We start from the raw sequence: 23,163 nt of genomic DNA on the forward strand, positions 1-23,163 counted from the left end.
TGGTACCTAGTGTGCAGTGTGCTTCCGAAGCTCAGGATTTCGCCAAGGTGATTTTAAGAGCTTAGACTGCTTATTTGGACAAAAAAAAATTTGAGTGCAGTTGGCCTTTAATGTTGAGACATGTGCATTTAAAAATATTGGAGTTGATTTCCCGTGAGTTTTCACTATTCATTTACGACTTGTAGTGCCATTCACACACCTCCGGAGAAAATATAACCCTAAATGAAGAGGCTCACACAAGGGGCACCCTATTAGGTACCTTCTGTCCCTTCTGTAGTCCGAGAGCTTTGGCGTGTGGCACCCCATCTCTGACGCTGAGGTTCAGGGCGTGAGGACCGCTTGACCTTCTTGCTAGCCGAGCTCTTGGCCAGCAGGCACTCTACCTGGTCCCCGGTTGACCCCAGGGCGACGCCTGGCAATGCTTGTGGGCTGGACCTTGACGGTACAGCCGCACCTCCGGGCGCTGATGAAGCCTGCCTTCATGGGCAGGCTCCTTCCTGGGGCTCCTTTCTGATCTTGTGCATCTGCCGCAGCAGCTGCTGAAGGGCAGTGGCATAATATGGGTTGCCAGCAGCTAGGGAAGGCTGGCGCCACCACTCCTCGTAGATCTTCTGCAGCTCCGCAGTGTCCTACGAAACATTTGTTCAGGATATACCACAAATTTACTCAAAATTTGTTGCATCTCCTATCTTTACTATTGTCTTCTTTGCACTGCTGAAGTAATAAGGGTGTTCCGTAGGTATTCAACTATGGGCCTACCGGGAAACCCATTAGGGCAGAAAAATGTTCACAGAACTCACCTTCCCCTGCCAAGCTTAGATAACCACTTTGGACCAGAGAATACTACGCAGGTATTTACAGATTAGTTTCACAAACATTAATGAATTCATTGAACTAAAATAAAACACAAGAAAAAGCTTTGTTTAGTGCCATGTTCAGTTACATAATAATAACTGATTGATTGATTGACTGCAAGGTTTAAAGTACCGAAACTACACCTTGCTTATGAGGCGCGCTGTAGTGGAGACAGCTGGGGTTTAATTTTGGTCACCTAGGAACAGCTAGGAAGAGTTAACGTGCGCCGAAATCTCGACACACAGACTCTTTCGCTTTTCACTTCTATCAGAAAAATTGCTACCGCAGCCGGTATCGAACCCATGTCCTTGGGCTCAGCAGCACAACACCATAGTCACTTTAGTCTCACAGAACCCAAGCAACGCCTCTTCAAAATCCCAGGGTTCCTCAAAGCCTTACTTGAGAGCCCCTGACCTAGCGCTTTCGCAAGGCACCTTTTTATTCACAGGGCCTTAGTGGCATACAAGGACTATTCAGCGAAACACACAGAAAAAACATTAAGACCAGAATGTAAAATTTTACATCTCAAAAACTTGCACTGTGCAACTGACTATGTATCTAATGGTATGAGATTGGATCCTGGCAGAGTCTGTTTAACACTTCTTCTTTTAAGCTGGGCTGAAGACTGTCCCACCTGGTGGGGGCCCCTAACACCAGCACAGTGCTGTTTAATGAAAGTTTATTCCTCCTCCTCTTAGCACCCTCCCTATGTCAGAAAGGGCCTCGGAAGACATACGACAGCCAGCATACAAAATTTCACACTAGCTGTGACATATGAATACTACTTCATTCTTGCTCCCCTTTACATGCATTGGAAAAACTTGTTCGTCTTGCTTCTGCTATGATGCTACGCAGTCATGTTGGATTGCCTTAATTTTTGGAGTGTCTTTTTTGGCATCCTGTAGCCTTCTTCTACTTAGCTCCTGCAATTGTACCTTCGTAAAAATAAATTTTACTATAAGAGACCCCTGAAAAAATGCATGCACGTGGTTATAAAATAGGTAGCTCTTGCCAAAAGTGGAGTGTGTTGCTGAGAAACAGATCTTGTTCAGGTGTCTAGTTGCTACCTAGGTGTCCAGTAACTGGAGTAAGGGTCACAATTATTAGGCTTTGCTAAAATAAATGCACGAGCACAAGCCACACCTCAACACCTCACGTTGGTGACTGCTTCCAGTTGAGCCCTGGGCCTCCAGCTGTGGCTCGGTATCCATAGGCAGCTGCTGCTGTTCAGGCTCTGCTGCCACCGGTTGGCCTTGCCCTGTGGGTGTGCTGGTGCTGGCTTCTTGGGAGTTGTCCTGTGTTTGCTTTCCCAGTCAAGCTTCCTGAATGCCCCCTCCAGACATGCTGTAAACAGTTAGGAATAGTGAAAACTGACTGTGAATCAGATCGAATATTCTCAAATACGAATAGTAGAAACCAACCGCGAATTACATATATTCGAATGTAAATGGCAAAAGATTACTGCAAATGAATTATTTTCAAATGTGAATAGTGAAAATTCACTTCACATTGAATTTGATTCAAATTGCGCATTGCTCCCACGCCAGGCTGCAGTTAGCTGTGCCACGTATAAAGATGTATTATGAGCTGCACTGTTGTGGCGAATACCACACGCCCATTTATTCCTTCTAAGTGGAACAAAAATAGTAGAGCGAAGGTATGTACTGAGACATACGAACGTCTGGGCCATAATTTAAAAGTAGTTTTACAAGCACAGGCTTTCAGTCAGGCTGTGCCATCTTCATTAGGACAGGTGCATCAGACAAGTCTAGTTAAGTGCGCCGTGGCTGTGCATGTGCTCATCGCTGCCTTTCTCCCGAATTAGAGAATTCAACACTGCAGAACAGAGTTTCTGCGATAGCTTTCCGTCTACACTGCATGATAGCTTGCTTGAAGCTGAAAATTAAACTGAGAGAGATAACATGTTTGCATAAACGTTGGCACAGGTCCCATAAAAGTAGCAATATATGGAGTGTGCTGGGGTACATAGCTACTTACAATGTTCAACGTGATTTGGTGCTCTTCTGTCCAGCTTAGTGAGGGGGCTCACTCCTTCGTCGCCATACTGCCCTCTCCGCCACCCGCAGAACCAGTGGTAGACGGTGCTGACTGGGGGATTTACAGCGCTGCTAGCGAGCAGGCCCTCACCGTCCTCCTGCCTTGCCAGCTTCGTTTTATGAGGAGCTAGTGCGGCTGCTGGGGTCGTATCATCTTGAAAGTAGCTGAAGAATGCGGCACTTTTGTCCGATGTGGGTTTTAGAAGGCGAAGCCCATCGGCGCAGTCGAGCCCGTGGTTGAGCACCTCATGCAGCTTGATGACAGCAGTCGGCGAGACTGGCCAGTTGAGGAATGGGTCGTTCTGCTGAGTTGCTTTTGTGACTTCCTAATTTTGACATCTACAAATGCTTAGCAGTAGTAGAATGCTTTCCGGCAGTTTCGTTCAAGCGTCTGTGCTGACACCTTCACTCCTTGTGGAACACAAACCTGTAAAAAGAGAACATCACAAATTATCTCAATTCTCAAAATATTATTAAAGCTTGATATACAATGACTAACCTGCAATATATTTTTTTACTTAAATTACAATTTTATGAAACACAAACGTGTTAAACGGTAATATTATGAATTATTTTAGTTGTGAGAATAATATTGAGAACCAGATATGCAATCTGTAACCTGCAAATGTTTTTTTTACTTCAATTACCCACTTCATCTGACAAGTTTCACAATCAGACAACTAAGAAATGCTGAAGTTCCAAGGTGATGCGCATACTGTATTAAAGATGTGCCTCCAAGTCATGTTCTGATCTACTTCGCGGAATAAGAAATTGTACAGGTTTAGCACTCGCCTTTCACTTAATTTTCCCATGTATGAAAAATGGCGTTTTAGGAAAATTTGTGTTGGTACCAAGCAAAAAAAAAAAAACTTGCTCAATCGCTCACGAAATCGAAGCGGAACAGTTGCATGTTATGCTCTTGCATATAACACAATTCTCTCCAAAATAGGACAGTTATATGCTTCCCACATTTCGGTTATGTTTAAATCCACTGAACACGTAATAACACGACACGTTTAAAGCCTCTTTTAAAGCATTTTCAGTTGGTCTTTTTTTCCACCTCAGCAAGGGGTGCTCCTTTATAGACCGAAGGGGGCAGCAGATAATTGGCTAAAAATCATTCATCTGTGAAAATGTTAAAAGCATGACACACATGCTTGACTCTTTTTGCTCGGACCACACTATGAAGCGTTATTTGTTTGTGAATTAGAATTACATCACACATTATTCTGATATTGTTTAATCTTACGTAAGGAAAAATAAATTAATTTGAACAAGAAGTGAAATGCGGATTGTTTTTGCACGGGTGCTTCAAATCGTGGTCAAAAAATCCCAGCCCAACTCAATGTAATGTAATTTAAACTATATGTTCTTTCACCTCGGCCAAGAGAACATACAACGACGAAGTTCAGCTGTTCTTCCATTTGAAATTGAGCGTGAAAGACGGCGGCATCGATGATTGACCCGTGGCGTTGTTCAGCGTGACGGAAGCAAGTGTGATCAGTAGTAACCAGATTTTTAAGCCACCGCTACTGTAATAAATGCGTAGCAAAAAAAAAAAAAAAACTCGCTGGTGTAGCTTCGCAACTGCAACTGATCAGTCTGTCTTGATTTTACCAGGTCGGGTAGGGGGGTGATTTGGCAACGTCCTCGTCGGGTAGGGGGGTGATTTGGCAACGCCTCCGAGGACCTTGCCACAATAAATAAAGACACTGCCGAAGAGCATCTATGGTACCTCGTTGGGTTCGGGGCTCCCAGTCGACGATCCACGACGCACGGTTGCCTCGCCGTAGTAGTCAGCCATGCGTACGCATCCCCGCACGAAGCACGTCCACGTTATCGACGCTGGCTTTGCAGTCTAACTAGAAAGGTTGGTCGCGCCCGCGCATGTCACAACGGCTGAAGAAATTAACTGCTACTTCGCCGTCGAACTAGAAAAAAACCGTAAAATTGCAGCAAACTCTACGCCACTGATGCTGCTGGTGCCGTGAACGTAAGGTCCCAGGGACCTTACGTGAACGAGCCCTAAACAAGAGCAGAGGAGTGCGGAGTACGTTTACTGCTTTGTTCGCACGCCGGCAAAACATCAAATAGCAGGGAAGGAGTGCGGAGTACGTTTGGTGCTTTGTTCGAACTTCGCACACCGCAACGTTTTTATGGCGCAAGGTTTGTTTTGCATTCAACAGGTGGCGCACCGCAAACGCGCAATTTTTAAATTGTAAGCCGCGGCATTCGCGCTCACGTCTCCGGCTACGGATGAGATTTCTTTTTCTTGGAATGCATTTTTAGCATTTCTGCGCGTACTGTAGCACGATATCACGTTACTGTAATCGCCTACAGCATCAGCAACGATGCTTAAAATAAGACATATTCCCGCTGCATTTTTTATTCAGTGACAAAAAAGTAAATTCTCAACAGGAAAAGTGGGGGGAGGGTTCATTATGAGAGTAAATACAGTAGCTCTCATTTTAAGCACAAAAAACTACACTGAACTTTTTCATGTTTCGACACTTTTTGCACCTAAAAGGTTGCTCCTATGCTTAAAAAGAGAGAAAGAGGAAGTAAATCTACTGGGATGCACAAGCGACATAGCACAGGAGCATAGTTCAGTACATCTGCCCAGGAGGGACCTAATGGTTTTACGGTACACTATAGACGCCTAAAGAGACACTAAAGTGCAAAATCAAGTTGGCCAGCATCGGTAATTGCAGTGTTGTGAATACAAATAATATGCGACTTGCAGCAGCAGTACTTTATTAGTGCATGAAAATTCGCAAAGCGTCCTGAAAACAGGCACGGCTGCCCTGTACATTGTTCTGCAGACAACTTGTGGCATCACTGATTGCGAATGGCAAGACAAGACTGGTGGAACTAGTCGAAGTGTTCTTCTGAAGCAAACACTGATGCAGGGTTATGCAAGTTTAAAATGAGTGTGTGCAAGAACTTTTCCTGGTTATGAGCATTTTAAAAAACACAAACATCAGCCAGTAAACATAAAATATGATGCCTCATCCCAGGCTTTCTTGCAATGTCGATTTCGTGGGAATGTTTTGCCTCGCCTAGAAACACAGCCACAAAAATACATGCATGTGGGTGCACTAGAGACTGTAGTACTGTACCTAGCTAGTGACATACAGATAAAGCAGCCAGTGGAAACAGGAAAATTAGCACAATCAACACGAAGCAGGACGGCTTTCAAATGCTTTGATCAATGGCGCATGCATATTCAGCAGCTTTTCCTAGGTGAGTAGCGCCTGCAGGCGTTTCTGGGGAAACATGGTCAAGTAGCGCGGTAAAGACGGGACAAAAGTAGAGACCACACATGACTAGCGCTAGACATCAACTGAAATTTTTACTACACACATCAAAAGATATACAGGAAGGGCGCATGCGTGAACATGCTCAAAGCACAAAGAAAAAAGACAAGGTCAAGTGGTGCATTTTGTTACGCACGTGGCAAGTTCGCATCCAGATAATCTATTTCTTTTTTTATGAACTAATAGATGCCGTGCTTACACACTTTTCACCGGCTTTCATGATGCACCACGCTTCAAACAATTCACGGCTGGCTTGGTCCTTAAAACAGCACAGTGTTACTGTCTTCTCGTAAATTGGAACACAGTGTGGAACGCACCGGCAGCGGCGGCAATGGTCAGCTAAATGGCCCCCCGCAGCGAGCGCTTGAACAGCTGTACGGTGCTCCCAGAGCCTGTCATTTATGCACCTACCAGTCTGCCCAATATAGCATTTTCCACCAGATAGAGGCACTTCGTATACACCTTGCTTGCAACCAACAAACAGCGTGGCATGCCTCTTCTTCGGTTACCCTTCTTCTCGCCATTCACAGCAGAGCACATTCGTGCTAGTTTTTCTGGGGCGGAGAACACAACGTCGGCACCACATTTCCCCACCACCTTTTTAAGGCGGTTGGAGAAATTGTGCACGTAAGGGACGACTACAAGCCTCCTTTCTTTGAGAGGTTCATCTCGCCCTTGACGCCGTGCCCCTGACTTGACGTCACGCAATTCGCCCCGAGCGCGAACACAGTCGGCCCCTGGCGGCGGTGGGACGAACCGCTCCTAGTGTGGATGGCGCTCTCGCGTCGTCTGCTTTTTCACGTTGCGTGCGGCGCAAGACGCGTGCTGCACACGACAAAACAACCAATATGTGTGCTCGTTGGGCAGTAAGCAATGGCATAGTAACCTTTGCGTGCTCGTTTCCTCTAGAAACGCAACAATCAGCGGCCGTTGCGGGTTAATGCGCTGGTTTAATTCCACGAAACATCTCCGCTGTGGTCACCGCTTGAGTGTGAAACGTGTTATAAACATTGCTTCCACACATTGCACTTTTCTTATTGTTGAGTGCAGTCGTCTGCCGTTTCGAGAACGTCGAAGGGTGCTTTTTGAAGGTGGCGTGGCGATTATTTAAAGGATAAAAGTTTAGTACGCGAAACGGGTAAGAAGCGACAAGACCTGTGCATACGCGTGCAAATTCCACACCCTTGTAAAATTGCGCTGTGTCCTTATAGAAAGAAACAAACAAAAACATTTACACTGCACACGACCCGTGCGCTATCGCCCATACATTACCGGACACGTATTTTACACCCGCAAGCGTCTGTGTGATTGTGTCCTTCCCGTACCTTTTCTAAAATAAATACCATTTTTGGACAGTCGTTGGTTATACTCAGGAGGAGGAATAAGCATTTACTCAACTGTATCGATTTGCTAATTTGACGTATTATTTAAATACGTTTCTATGGATGCGCAAGAGTATTTAGGGGGAATGTTTCAGTAAAATTAAGCAGTTGTGAGTTTGCGTCAGTCATGTGGCATTTTGTGTGTCATTTTCATATATATCCTTTTCAAATCCGACATGAATCACCTTGTCCAGAAACATGTCTCACTCAGCATAACCAAATGCCTAATTTGGTCACGTCTTAACCTCTTAAGGTGGACCTAAGTTTAAAGAGAGAGGAGAAAACTCGTAATATATAATGCACGTTGTTGCCCACATGTGTGTGGGGTGTGTGCCATGACTCGCTGTTTTTTTTTCCCACAATGCTTGCTTTCAATACAATTTTGAAAAAGGCGTCCCACAATTCCTGGACAATCTCGGACCAAAGGGGGGTTAATCATTTTGGAAAATACCTGTGCTGCTTTTTCACCGCTACAGAACACGACGCCTAGTGTAGTTTCGATTGTAAAATAATACTTATAACCATAGTTTGGCTTTTCGCGCGCGTTACATGCGTTCTCTTCTCGCTGCTCTTGCAACGTTGGCAACGTTGGCCCCCCCCTCACCCTTCCCGAAAAAAATGAAATGCGCAGAATTTCATTTTTTAAACAATCCTCAAGAATTAAATGCCAAGACAAAGGCGATATTCAGTTTACAAAACAAAGTAGTTACCGGGAACCCGTTACGCTGATTTGCAACGAGAAATAAAAAGGAAATGTTTTACTACATCTGCAACAGCACAACTTCATTTATTGCCGTCTTTAGGGTTCGTAAGCGACCTTATACGCAAGAATGCAAACACATCTCGCTGTTGCAGGCACCTGTTAGATTTTAAAAGGAACGCAAATCGTCAACAGAGCAGCCGTCACAGAAAATTTGTGCTCACTGTGAGGTCCCAGAAGCTTTGCACACTGTAAGCCTGCTTGTCACTTTGCGAAAACCTAGCTAAACATGAGATGTTGATTGTACTGCGTGCGTTGATAATTCAATTCGGAAGTTCACTTGCGACGAAAGCCGTAAATAAGTGATCCGAAACCGTTATTCATCAAACCTTCCTTCACAGTCACTAAAATTTCGTTTAAAAGACCCGTTAGAGCGGTTACATTTATATCTCTGCGCTGATCAAAATTCAGTAATTTTATGTTGCTTTTTGAACACACAAAAAATATCGTAAGCTATTAGAAGGAATTTCGGGGCAGTTAAGTACTGTTACCATTTCAGAGCATCCCACAAATGCAAGAATGCGTCATGCTACCAGTGAAAGCGATTGAGATTGCCGTTGTAAACTGAATTTCAGAGATCGAGGCTTCCTGATTTGTTTCTATTTATGCTTTTATTGAAGGCTCAAAGCCATAGTCTGGAAAGATCAAGCTTGCTACGAGCCACAGCGTACAAGTTCATTGTCACAATTATGGCCATTCTGAGATTCCCGATGAGTCGTCGCGTTTTTTGGCGTAATAATGAAAACTGACTGCCACTTCCATGCTATACATTGAACGTTGAGTAACCGAACTATAGCATACCACTCTTGTTTGCACCTGTCGTGCGCACATACGGCGAGAAAAAGGCACGAAGCGCGCCCACAGTATGCATTCTTACGGGCCGCTCAGCGGAGCATCCACACTAGCAGCGCGACGCTGTCGCCACCTACATGTCGAGCTCGCGGCGAGTAGGCTTTCAACCACTGCTGCTATTACTTCCCGAGGGAAGCCGGCATCTTTCAAACGTGCAACTTGGTGCTGAACACTATCGGCGACTTGGTGCTGACAAGACTTCTCGAGGGCACCGCGAAGACAGCTAACGCCAATACCCCTTTTCCCTATCTTCGAATGCGCTGAACGATAATCCAAAATTGCCTTTTTTGACCGTGGCTGATACGCCCAACACACGCGTGTTCCACAGAAATTAAAACACACATCGAGGAACTGCAAGGACCCATCATTTGGTAATTCATGATTGAATTCCAAGCCGTCAGAGCACTCCAGAAATGTTTTCTTAACTGTCTTGACTAAAAGGTTTACTTCTTCTGGCTTCACCGACCTAGTAACAATCATGTAATCATCGACATATCTAAATATCTTTGCTGTCTTAGCCGTGTCAATATATGACTCAATGCTGCAGCGCCAGACAAACGTCTTCAAATTTTCCTTCTTCCCACACACCATATCCGACTGGAATAATCTGCCTGTATCTGTTGTCTGCAGCATTTATGGGATTGAACATATTGAAAATTGAGACAGTATGTTTTTACAAGTTACTGTATTTTACCCTGTGTTGTCGGTTTGTTTATATTTGAGTGATTCCTGCTTGGGTCCTGTGTGGGGCCTGCAGTATGTCATAAATAAATAAATAAATAAGCTGGTCCGCAGCAACACATGCAATGTACACTTAACTCTTAAGCCAAATACAGCCACCATAGCACATTGTTTTCACCTGTTTTGCAATTCACACAGTGAGAGCAGAACTGCTTAAATATGCTCCTTCTGGAAGCGTCTTTTGGGAAACTGGTCATTAGGAATGCAATAGTCATCACTTCAAAGGCTCCGTGACAAGCTTAATAACACCCACGCTTTGCAATTGGTCAGCTGTACACTGAATTTGCACACCAGACACTTTCCTAAGCGGTCGCCAGCGACAAAGAAAAAGGGGGGTGGGGGGTCACACGAGATTTGAACCCTGGAACAACACATTTAGCAACGGAAGCGCACACCAAAGGGTCGTCCTGTCTGACTGAGGAAATCGTCCGAGCAGTAGTAAATCATTGAAGGACTCAGGCTAGTTATCATTGCGCCTGCCGAAACTTCAGCGAGTTACAACTGCCGTTTCGTCAGCACGGAACGCTAGTGAAGAAACAAAAAAGAACGAAAGCAACATGGTCGTTTGCGCTATCACAGAAAAACATCGGGGCACAAAATGCAATTTCCGGGCCAAAGGTTGAGCCGATCACATGTAGGGTGAACGGTAGATCTACGTTTGAGAAACAGCCGCTCCAACTACGCGGCGACTGGCGAACGGTTGAGGCACTTCGAAATCTACAGCGCCGGCCAACACCCGAGAACGCGAAATCACGCACAGAGGCACGGTTGAAGCACTTCACGTAAGAGCATGAGGAGAGGATACAGTAGAGCGCACACCCGCACACTGCGTATCCAAACAGTTGCCGCTTCACGTAAGAGAACGCGAAATATCCAACACAGGCACGGTTGAAGCACTCGTAACTTCGCTAGAATACGAAGGATTAAGCGTTAAATCCAAAGCGCGGCCGTCGCAGAGAGCGAAGTAAAACACGCCGATTGATACACTTGTCGCTTCACGGAAGTGCCCGAGCAGAGGCTAGCGCAGAGCGCACACTTCTCCGGCGATATTCAACGCCGGCAGGGCGGTCCCAGAGCGCGGGGAGTGTGCACAACGGCGGAAAAGCCAAGCGCCCTTCGCCTTTCCCACTCGCACTCCTCCTTTTCTCCCTTTCGCGTCTGAGCGTCCGGGCAATTTATTTCACGCTCACGGGACACTGCACTGCACACACCGATGCTAGTCGATACGTAAGAGACGGACCGTCGATGTGAACACCTAATTGCTGGATGGCGTCGAGTCCCAAAAGCGATGTACCTTTGTCTGTGACGTAGAATGTGACGGAGCAAGACCGTTGCAAGACTTGAACAGGAGCTTGGAGTGAGCCGCGGATTGTGATACGCTGCTTGGAAAAATTCCACAAGTCGACGGAGGCCTTCGACAGGGCATGCTGTTTACTGAAATGACGCTTGAAATCTTCGGCAGTCATTAACGACACGGATGCTCCGGCATCCACCAAAAGTTGCATGGTCATTTCGCTGACTTCGGCTTGTACGACTAAGTCCTTAGGAGGATTGTTGACGCTGACTTCCGCTTGGACGAATAAGTCCTTCCTCGAAGAAGTGCTGACTGTTAAGACGGAAAATCTCGAAGATGAGTTGATCTGCGTGGATGTTGGATGTTGTACAGGTTCCGGTGCCGGAGCGGAGCCGGTAGCTTCCTTCGAAGAAATTCGATGCACTGGTGCCGGCTGGCGGCACATCGACGCGAAATGTCCCCACTTGTTACAAGATTTGCAGCGCCGATTTCGGGCTGGACAATTTTGAAATGCTGAATTATGCCATTTATTTCTCCATCGTTCGCACAACTGAAGCTTGCCTGCAAACTTCTTCGGCTGGACGGTACCGCGAAACTTTGCCTCTGACTGCGAATGGAAACGTCTATCTTGGGGGGCACCATCTTGTCTTTCCGAACCCGGTGGAATGACGTCATGGCCTCCCCGGCTGGTCAGGCCATCTTGAATTCTTATGCCGCCATCTTGAGCGCGCCGGCTTTCCCGGCTGCCCACGCCATCTCGATTCTCCACGCCGCTGTCTTCCGATACGCCACCTTCTCCGCGTCATCCTACCACTTGTACTTGATGATGCGAACCGAAGGCTTGATTTGCCAACGACGACGATTCAAAATTCCGACCAATCTCTTCAGCTTTCTCCAAAAATAACTTTTCGCCATGCGCGAGCAGCTTTTCTCTAACTTGAGGGTTAGGCATTCCATGTATAATTTGATCTCGGACGCGCTCCGCGTACGTCAGACCGATCTTGCAACGTACGGCTTTCTCCTTTAGAACGGTCACCTATTCTAAAAAACCTTCCCCCTGTAATTGACCACGGCTTGTGAAGTTGTGTCGTTCAACAAGCGTGTTTGCAGACGCGGCGAAGAGCCGGTCTAGCTGCTCCATGAGTTGGTCGAATTTCGAAATGGCCGAAGCCGATGATGCTGTTACACTAGAGTCGGCGGCGGAGTCTGTCACGTTAAGGTTGGTCACATTAGAGTGGGTCACGTTACTGGCGTCCCTCCTTGCTTTTTCCTGCTCCGTCTCGGCAAAATACTTCTATTGCCCCTCCCTACCCAAAACACTGACGAGCGCCGACGCGCGCCGTCCGTCACTCCACTCGCTGCCGCCAGCCGCCTCGAGATGGGCCTAAAACAATTTTCTCCAGGTATGCCATGGAATCGGAGGCGGCCCGGCAATTCGAGGAAAAGGAGCAGGTTATCGAAGAGGCCCATGCTGCCAAGCAGGAAGGAGAGAGACGCAGGAGCAGAAGCAGAAGAACGAAGTAGGGCGAGGCCTAAGCGTTGGTTCGACGAGCGTCAGCACAAAAGAACGCAAGGCCTCGCGACGCCAGACGCGCCAGACAGTCACACTCGAGCGAGGTCAAACAACGCACTGACTTTTTCATTCTGCCGGAACCGTCGACGATGTCGCTGTCGCAGCAGAAGAAAAGGAATCCCATCCTCGTCGCCAAAAGATGTTTTGTCGTGGACGACGGCGAGTGGCCTCGGCAGCGATGGGAACGAAGGCGAACCACGCCGGACCACGCACAAACCCACAAGAAAGAGTGCGACCTCGCCGTTACAACCCCAGACAAAGAATTATTTATTTCACATCACAGTGGCATCACCAGACACGCATACGCACGTGATTGGAGCATTAGCATCACGTACGTCCCACCACAACGACATCTAGTAACAACCTAATACAACACAAACGCACACAGTGCGCGGGCGCTCCACAGAGGGCGCCACTACACCGCAAACCTCAGTCGACCTAGAAAGTGTAAACAGAGCAGACCAACAATAAACATAGCAATTTACCCATGGTACAACATACGATGCATATTACAGACGAAACAGATACACAGCTTGTTTGTATGCTAAAAACTCAATTAAAACCGTAATTCTACACAAAAAGTGCAAATGCAACGACAAATGGACATGTGCACGTTTGCCAAAAGAGCGCAAAAACTAAGAAAGTACTGTTTCTATGGCAGAGGCGTAAAGTTTTATGGTTGTGTGCTACAATGCTACAAATGGTATAGGGCGCAAGGCAGCTAACGTTGCATTTCTTGCTTCCCATAGTTATTCGTGAAGGCGTATGCCAATGTCGTTTGCGACGGAGTGATTCAGTTATTGTGTTTTTTTTAATTAAGCAGTATCGTGCAATAACCTAATTTATTCTTTGTTGCCGCTACGTACTATATCACAAGCATGAATGAGTATAGAAGCCTAATGAAAAATATTTTAGATCATGGCTTACATACAAGGAATCACGAGTGTGATTTGCTGCAGTATACAATACGATGTTTTGTAGTATCTGAAGATTATTTGCATTGCTGTATGGAGTCGTCCCTCGCGCCAATAGAGCGTTAATAAGTTGAGTGTAAGTTATGGACGTGTACACAAGCAATGTATTATTTTGTGAAAAAAAGGTATACGAACATGCCCGTGACCCCACAAGAAATACAAATAATGTTGTTTACTTTCTCCATTTATGTGTCCCAACATAAAGTCGTTTATTACGGCCCCAGGCAACACAAAAAACGTGGCCAGCCTTTGGCTTGTTTTTTGGCGATGCTTGGCCTATTTGGCCATTGCAAAGTTTGAACTCCCAGAGAACTTATGTTCTTTGCCATGCATTTGGTCACGGAATACTTGTCTGTTGGGCCAGCCGAGGTCTTTACACCAAAGGCAAGCATCTGGCCACAGAGAACATACTTTTTTTCATTGGTCACCCTACGTCCGACGACGAACAGCACGCTTCCGGCCACAGATTACTTGTTTCCTTTTTGGCCAGATGAAGACGGAAGACGAACTACAAGCGTCTGGCCACGGGGGCCGCGTTCTCTGTTTGGCCAGTCTAGGTCCCCAGATCAACGCAAGCATCTGCCCTCAGAGTACACGCTTTCTCCATGACCACCATACGTCTGATGACGAAGAAAGAGCGTCTGGCCACGCAGTAATCGTTTCCCATTTGGCCAGCGGAAGGCGGAACACGAACGGCAACAGTCTGGCCACGAATTACTTCTTTCCTGTTTGGCCAACAAAGGTCCGAAGACGAACGACAAACATCTGGAAGCGGAATACACGTTTTTTCTGCGGCCATTCATGTATACAAGATCTCCGGTATGAGAATTGCGCGTGTGTACGTGACGACCTCTGAAAGGAGGGGTCGCGGTGGGCAGGAAATACAATGGTGCGGGGGAACCAGCCACTTGTCCGCGGGTACTCTATGGCATGCAGTAGCATGGTATGTAGCTTCGCGTGTGTCTGGCGGTGGCAGTGACGTCTACCGCGCATCTCCCTTTCTGTGAGTCAGCTAATGATAACCATTCTAGGCAAAAGGATCTCTCCTTTAGTTTATAAGCTCTGATAAAGCAGGTATGGCTGCTGACAAGAGACTTGCTTTTACTGAAATATTAGTGTGTGGGAAGGTAAATTCAACTTCAAACATTTTTTTCGTGCCGAAGCTGGCCCAACCAAAAAGGTACACCTAAATGCTACATTCACATCACACCAGGATATTAAGTTAATGCCGCAAAGGCGATGTAAGGGCATTCTGTGAAAAAAAAAACGGCATCTGTTGCAATGGATCTAACTAGTATTCGTGTTGCCTTTGGAAGCACCTCACCACTCTTGTTACTTTAGGCGCGAAACCCGTGAATAAAAGCAAAAACCGGCAATGAGCATCTTCACAAGTCATTTAATTTCCTTTTTCCCACCCTACCAAGCACATGCATATGCTCCTAGCATACAGCTAAGTGCCCGTGATACGTGTGGCTCTACTGTTTTACACCAGCCTTTCATTTGAGACATGTGCTGTGTTAATTATTAATAATAAATTGGCGTCATAATAACAATATACCCCTTAGCCCTGCTATGCATGACTGCATACCTCCCTGTGCCACAATGTCTTATGACCCTGCTGCTTCGCCGTAAACACGATATTTCGTCATGGGTGAGTAGAACATCCTTGACGCTGCATTTTGGTAATAATTCCTCTAAAATTCAGTACCTGGACAAAAAAAGAACCCTTGGAGGATTCGAAATTTGTATTTTACGATAGCTACAGGTCATGCTAAGGTTTAACGCTTATATTTATATAAGACGTGAATGCTCTGAAACGACGTGAGTTATTCATCAAAAATTGTTGGATCCACGGAAGTTGCGAAGCCCCATATTTCTGGCACCCAGGGCATAAGAACTCTTCTGACATGCACAGAGGATAATACAAGCGTTACGAGGTTGCACGCAGGTGGTTGAATCCAAGCTATACATACGACAATGGTGAATACGAAATCACGTGCTGGGCGCGCCTTTAATTAGGAAATATGGTATTCCGTGGGTGTCATGAAACGCGTATCCGTGTTATATCATGGAGATTTAAAGGAACTTTACACGGTGTTTCCATGAAACGTCGTAGCATGCTTTCAATTATCGCTTGATTATTCTTGTCCATGCGTTTCCACAAACACATTCTCACCCAGGCAACGTATGTATCATAGCTTTTTTTTCAAAGTAGCGAATCTAGCGCATTTGAACGCTTTATTCACGATTTTGACAGCCGCCATTTTTACGCAGCCGATGTGATCAATCTGTCTCCAAAATGAATTATTACGAGAGCATTACGAATAGTTAATTTAGTGCAATTTCCTTGCGAGGCTATCAGTTGGCCAAGCACTTCAATAGTATATTCGATATCGTCAGTGACAAGTCATTTATAAAGTGAACGACACACCAATAGAGATTACTGGTGACACTGCTGAAGGAAGATCCGGCATGAGGTCGCGTCTTGCCTAAACACAAAAATGTTTGCCCCTACGCCTCCGTCATCCCCATCCGGTTTCTCCCACATGCGCTTTACTCTTGCAGCGCTCGTTTCTTATTTTTTTACGAACATTTCCGGCCTAGCGGACCTTCAATTGTGGTTACTAAAACGATTTTGAGCTACTTCTATGGATTTTTCCTCACTCCAAAGATAGAAGAATCATCGGTTCTGTGCGGGACTATATGCTTGCTTAAAAACTTAGGGCACGAAGTGAACGTCTACTGTCACCCGCCGCGATGGATCGGTGGCTAAGGCATTGCGCTGCTGAGCCCGATGTTGCGGGTTCGATTCCCGGCCACGGCGGCAGCTTTTCTGGTGGGGGCAAAAAGCAAAAATGCCCGTGTGTACGAGATTTCGGCGCACGTTAAAGATCCCCAGGTGGTCGAAATTAATCCGGAGCCCTCCACTACGGCACACCTCATCGCCTGCGCTGTGTGAGCGCGTTAAACCATACAATCAATCAATGGAAAGTCTACTGTCGGCTCAAACGTCGGGCTGAGTGTAACTGAGGGAAGAGTACGGGTAGAGAGGGAGGGTGAGGGCCTTAGCGGAAAGTAATACGTTTGAAATACCTGCGAGTGTGCTTGAAGTGCACTTCAAACATGCTTTGTATTTGTATACGTATTTCAAGTGCATTAAAAATTGATTTTCTCAATTTCAGTAAATATTGAAAATACATTATTAAAAATGCGGATAAAATACAGTGCTTTTAAGTACCCTACAAATAGATTAAGAATGTACTGAACCTCACGAATGCGCGCTTAAGGCACTCAGAATATATTGAAAATGTATTTCTTTCCGCCAAACGATCACGGTGTAAATGCAGTACAAGCGCCGCTATATGGCTGTGTTGAGGCAGGCCCGTTATTGTGCGGCGAACCGCTCACTAAAGAAGGTCGAGTAGTTTTATTTGGGTGGCGGTGAGGTCGCACACCGGAGCCCCATAATATATTCGTCCCAGTGACACTGCCCTTGCCAGCGTATGTGTTGCTATTTGAGATGCACGCCCATACTTAGTCGACATACTCGACACAAAGTGTAGCATCGGTTTCCAGCTTGACTTCAGTTGATTTATTCGTTGTTTTACGTTGTTGCTGCTGGCTAGCGATAATCCCAGAACCCTGATCCTACCGATTTCAGATGGAGTAGGAATGTCCGATATGTATACTACCTGACGGAACAAGGGAGGTAACCTCTTGTTCTCGTGGACCCAAAGAAATTAGATTTTGTCTTGCGCTAAGGTGAGCCCTAGAGGCGGCAAACTGTCCGTAAGGCTGTGGACAGCTGCTTGAAGTTCCGTGATCATGGATTCAACGCAGTCAAAGTAGTGCGCTGCGGTCAAAATAGTGATATCGTCGGCATAGATTGTAAATCTAGCCACCATGTGCTTCTCATGCAATCGCGCTACTCTCGCCATGGCCAAATTGAACAACATCAGTCTTATGATAGACGGCTGGGGCACCCGCCTATCTATGAAATAGCTAACGGGGGGCATCCCGGAGCCGATAATACGAGTTGTACTGGTCGTTGGCTTAGGAAGCTCTGAATGGAATTTTGAGCGCGCTGGCGATGGTAACCCTGGGCCAACTCTTCTAGTATTGCTTGATGCTTGGCGTAATCAAAAGCCTTTCTCATACCAACTGCGAGTAGGTAATCAGGGAGGGTCCCTGCTCCTTTACGGTTGATAACACGTGTGAGTAGCCTCAATGCATCATGTGTTCCAAGATGAGGTCTAATGCCGGTTTGTCAGGGATGGTACGACAGTTGGATATATGCTAAGTTATGCTGCATTCGATGGCAAATCAAGCGATCTATAAGCTTGCATAGCGTGGGCGTCAACGAAATAGGCCTTATGTTGGCGAGCTTGGATGAGTCTTCATTAGCCTTTGGTATGGGCGTTACTAGCGTGAGTTTGAGTTCCGAAGGAACCTCTCCGCGTTCCCATTGTGCATTTGCTAGTTCACAAAGACGCTGCAGTGCACTCTTCAATGTTCGCAGATGCTGCCAGGTGATGCCATCGTGTCCTGGAGCCGACTTAGACCGACCCTGACAAAGGGCAGCCTGAAATTCTCTCGATGTAAACGGGGCGTCCAGGTCTTGGAGCACACTGGGCAGTCAGATATATGGCAGCATGGGTGGGGGCGTTAGTGATGCAAAAGGAAAGAACGTCTTCATGATGTCTTTCTCTACCGATCCGGTGGGGCTTTGAGAATAAGGGTATCGAGCCCGTTTTTACAATTGCGTTTTCCGGCCAATTTGCGGTGAATTCTCCATGTTTTGGCTAGGCCGCGCTCCTGCCTAATCTGAGACCACAAACTGTTCCAGTGCACATTAAAAGTCTGTTCATAGGCCAGTATAATTTTTTAGGGTTGTGTCACTTTAACAAGATCTCTCGGCCTTTTTGCATTTCGAATGTGCCATTTTGTAATTGTGGCCGCCTTGCGCCATACGTTGCCTGAATGTTTGTCCGGGTCCGGTGAGCTGTCGTCACATTCGACTTCTTCCCTAGCCTGCAGTGCTGCCTCTTGCAATGTAGAAACTAATTACTCCATTGTAGTGGTGCTGCGGACATGTACGCTCTGTCGGAAACACTGCCAATCTATAATTTTATGTGTTCGTTTGTTTCGAAATCGCTTTCATGTCAATCGTATTTGAATGGGAAAATGGTCGCTGCCCCAAGCAGTTTCATACACACTTCAAGAGTAGACCACCCCACATGGAGCATAAGTAAAGTCCAGGGGTAGAGTCATTTTGGGAGCTATGTCAGCCCAGGCGTGTACGAAGTGCAATATCATTGACCAAGTGAAGGCCGGAGTCCACGGTTCCAGAATTCAGAGCTACACCGCGCTTTTTTTACCAGGAGTAGACCCAGACTGTGTGTTTCGGACTAAAATAGCCTCCAGTTGGAACCGGTATGTTGGGATACTTTTTAGCGAGAGGCCGAATCCACATAAAATGAACCCTGCCCTGCACGCTTCATACAGGACGATAGTACACAGATACAACGATCAGTTTTTTTCCGGTGGGTAGCTGTACCATAACTATCACTGCCTCGTGATCTGGTGAAGTGTGCCCAGTAATCACCAAGTGAGAGCAGGTTAGGTCCGATCTCACCAGAACGGCTGCCTGCCCAGCCGCTGTAGGACTCTTAGGGTTGCATCTGGTGCCTTTGTACACTATTGTGAGATTTGCAAAAGTGGTATAACAACGTATGGTTGGGGCGCACTTCGTTTCTTGTAACAGAAGAATGATAGGACGGCTTGTGTGGATTTTACTTTTCAATATTGGGGAGGCCGTTTGAAACCCTCGGAAGTTCCACTGTAGCACTTTAGGGGAATCCATGCTACTGTCCTAGCGTACTCCGCACTGTGACCTTCGTGGAGGGGGATCCTCCCAGTGATGTTGGAAGGCTTTGGATGTATGTCATAAGAGATAATGCCTGCTGCGAAAAACTGTCGATGGTAGAATTCACTTTTTCGATATCTTTAAATCGAGCCCAGTGCTCCTGTTGAACCTCCGCCCGGACATACATGAGCGCCTGTGAAATCTCAGTCATGACACTCGGAGCAGGCTGTGGCATTGCTGTTTGTTTTGTCATGGTTCTGCGCCTCCGCCTAGGCACAGAAAGAGTTCTGCCTCTGGCAGGCTGAAATCATGGAAGTTTGTTTTGTGTGTTTGGATGAGAGATAGTTATCTGGAAAAAGCAATGGGTAAAACAAACTGCGAAACGTTTCCGAATTTATTGTAGAATTTTCAATAGCGCCCGTTTTGTTGCGAAACGCAAAATAGCGGAATATTGTTGGTTAGGACGAAGACATAACCCTGCTTTTTTAGATACTCGAAGGGCTACAATTACAAAAAAAGCACTTTGATATGTGAACATATTAGCGAAATATTGACGAAGTTAACACCTAATGTCACCCTTCTGTTGGCTAGGATTATAATTTCCAAAAATCTCGGCTTTAGGATTTTTTACACCATAACACAAACGTACTCACAAAATTTCAAGTTTCTAGATCAAGCAGTTTTGGCTGGGCGTTGATGAATCAGTAAATCATTCAGTCAGTCATTCAGTCAGTCGGCCATTTCCCAATATTAGTATACATTGCTGCTACCTAGATTGTTGTAGAGGGATTTTTTCGTTTTAATGCATTTTCTGATATTCTATCGTATTTTTGCAGCGGCCTTTGCTCAATGGACGTGTGAGAGGCCATTTCCCGTGCATTGTGTCAAAAACGTCGTGTGCATAGGCTATGTCGAATCCTATCAATTATTTGGCAAAGCTTCTTATGCAGACACATTCCCGCTTCTACAGCCCTGCCGTGAGGGAGGGTTCGACAGACCCCAAAGGGGAAATCAAAGTAACAGGTGTAAATCTCGGAGTCCAGTTCACATTGAATGCGCCAGCTGGCATCTGCGCCGGCAAAGGTTTATAGAAGCCAGTTACTACAACAATAAGTAGCTTCTACTATAATGTGAGTCTTTACCTCGTTGCGAAGGTGTAAAAAGAATCAACCATTCTCTCAGTCAATCAGTCGGTCAATCAGTCGGTCGGTCGGTCGATCGGATAGTTGGTTGTTTTTTCAGTCAGTCAGTCAAGTCAGTCAGTCAGTCAGTCAGTCAGTCAGTCAGTCAGTCAGTCAGTCAGTCAGTCAGTCAGTCAGTCAGTCAGTCAGTCAGTCAGTCAGTCAGTCGGTTAGCCAAGTCAATCAGCCAAGTGAGCCAAACAAGCCAAGTCAGCCGAGTCAGCGAAATTGGTCAGTCAAGTCAGTCAAGTCAAGTCAGTCAGTCAATCAGTAAAAATAAATAAAGAAGTAAACCAAGCAAGTTAAGAAGCAAGCAATCAATGAATTCATGAATTCATGAATTCATAACGATAATTCATTCATGTTAACGATAAACGTTGTCCACACATTCTCGTGTTGCGGCATTTAGAGTGAAAAACGGTAATGTCTTTTTACATCGTGTACCACATTGCCATTTCTCACAAGGGGATTTTCATCTTGAAAGGCCTACATTGTCTCATGAGTCACCCGAGCCTCAAACCAGACAACTTTGTTTGTTTTAAGAAGCATGAACTTAAAGCTGAACTTGTAGAGATGTCGATATTGCTGCACCGAACAACTCGATTTGATTTCAGGCATGGACAAAAGGGCACAGAAAATAGTGACAGAGTTCCGTGCCCCCTACAAGTAAACACTTCAAATACACAGAATGTTTAACTAGACCTAAATTAGGCATCCCAATAACTGCATTCAGGGATCAAGTAGGTGCCCAGAATAGTCGGTGCGAACCCGGCTTCAGTGCGTGCGTTTTAGATGGATCATAAAAGCGAAAATTGCAGTGTTTTAATACTGCAGCTCAGGTGAGATATCTCCAGGGGGTCATTCAAATCCAGCACCCTCTACTATGCCGCGCCGAATACCCTGAATGTAGCTTGTCCACGTGATGATCAATCAATCAATCAATCAATCAATCAATCAATCAATCAATCAATCAATCAATCAATCAATCAATCAATCAATCAATCAATCAATGACATCATGTAGCTCAATACTTTTTCAGAATATAATGAGCGAAATTTACGTGCGCAATAGATTGTTTCGGATCAGTGGTAAAGTAATGCTGCGTGTACTAGTAGACCCAGCAAATCTGCGATTTATCACTTAGTGGAGTTATTTATCTGATACTACTAAAATACACCAAAATCAAGGAGCATTAAGAAAAATATAGGCGGCCATTCAACCGTCTGAATGTGCTTCACCAGCAAATACTTGCCATTGAAACGACTCTCCAAAAGCGCTACCGCAGGTCTATGGCAGGTGCGAATTATTTTGGGCGTATTATTCCAGACGTCTCAACATCATCTCTCACTCCCTGCGTTAAGGACACGTCCTCGTCCCGCGCTGCCAGACCGGCGCGACGTTCATACTTGCACTCTGCTTCGAGGCCCTATTTGCACTAGCGGTGTCTGTTAGGCCTAAGAGCCATGGTTATATTCTGCTACACTGCTTCAGGCTCGTTCTCACAACGCGGCAGGGGAGACACAGTTGGACGGTTTAATTTCGGCCGCTGCTTGTTGCATCGTGCGCCGTAATAACGCACAAATTTCAGCGAAAGTTGGATATTTTGTTTTTGAACTTGTGAACAGCCTCTACAACGCTTGCCTATTACACATTTTACTTTGAGATACCCGCAGTTCTCTTTTCTTTTGTGGCGCGGCGCCCTCGAATTCTGTTTCTATAGCGCATACGGAAGACAAGCTGCGATGGGTGTTCCACTCCCAGTAGAGAAGACGATTTGCCAAAGCCAATTGACTGCTTAGCCATAAACAAAACTACAAAAATGAAAATTATTGTAATACACACGAAAATGAAAAATATTCCTTCATGATAGCCCAACGGCGCTCTTTGTGATTGTAAATATATGTCCTTTTGATTTTATTGTTTTAGCTTTGCAGTGTTGCCAAACTTAAAATTGCCCTTTGTAATAGGGGTGGCAAGTATCCACCTTTAGTGGCCTATGATTTAAAGAAGAATAACACGATGGTTTTTATAGCTCTCCGTTTCAGGCAATTGGAATGTTTTTGGGTATTTCCGTTTATAAAAAGAGGAGTAGCATGTATAGGTACACTGATATAGCAATAATAATTTCAAAGCTGTCGACTGGAACACTATATTGGATCGGAAATGCGGATTTTGTGGACGGCTGCTAACTGTTTTTTGCGGCGGGCATATTTGTTGTAAGTTTAGAAGCCTGCTATTGCCAAGCACTACTTATGCCAGCAGCAACCAAGTTTAAACAGAACGAGAACACGAAGATAACAATCGATCTTTG

General features: G+C 45.7%; 1 protein-coding gene across 1 annotated transcript in view; it reads right to left on the bottom strand.

The window, feature by feature from the left end:
* Nucleotides 1-270: 270 nt before the first annotated feature.
* Nucleotides 271-23,163, bottom strand: part of LOC144167935 (uncharacterized) — a 33,875-nt gene continuing 10,982 nt past the window's right edge. Inside the window, exons 3-5 of the mRNA XM_077697057.1 lie at nt 2,854-3,238; nt 2,012-2,199; nt 271-629 (exon numbers count right to left, since the gene is read on the bottom strand). Coding sequence (XP_077553183.1) covers nt 480-629; nt 2,012-2,199; nt 2,854-3,238 — 723 coding nt within the window. The 3' untranslated portion in view covers nt 271-479. The remainder of the gene's footprint in view (nt 630-2,011; nt 2,200-2,853; nt 3,239-23,163) is intronic.

The sequence above is a fragment of the Haemaphysalis longicornis genome, unplaced genomic scaffold (assembly GCF_048455015.1).
Source record: "Haemaphysalis longicornis isolate Haplotype H1 unplaced genomic scaffold, Haemaphysalis longicornis Haplotype H1 scaffold_2, whole genome shotgun sequence".
Classification (NCBI taxonomy): domain Eukaryota; kingdom Metazoa; phylum Arthropoda; class Arachnida; order Ixodida; family Ixodidae; genus Haemaphysalis; species Haemaphysalis longicornis.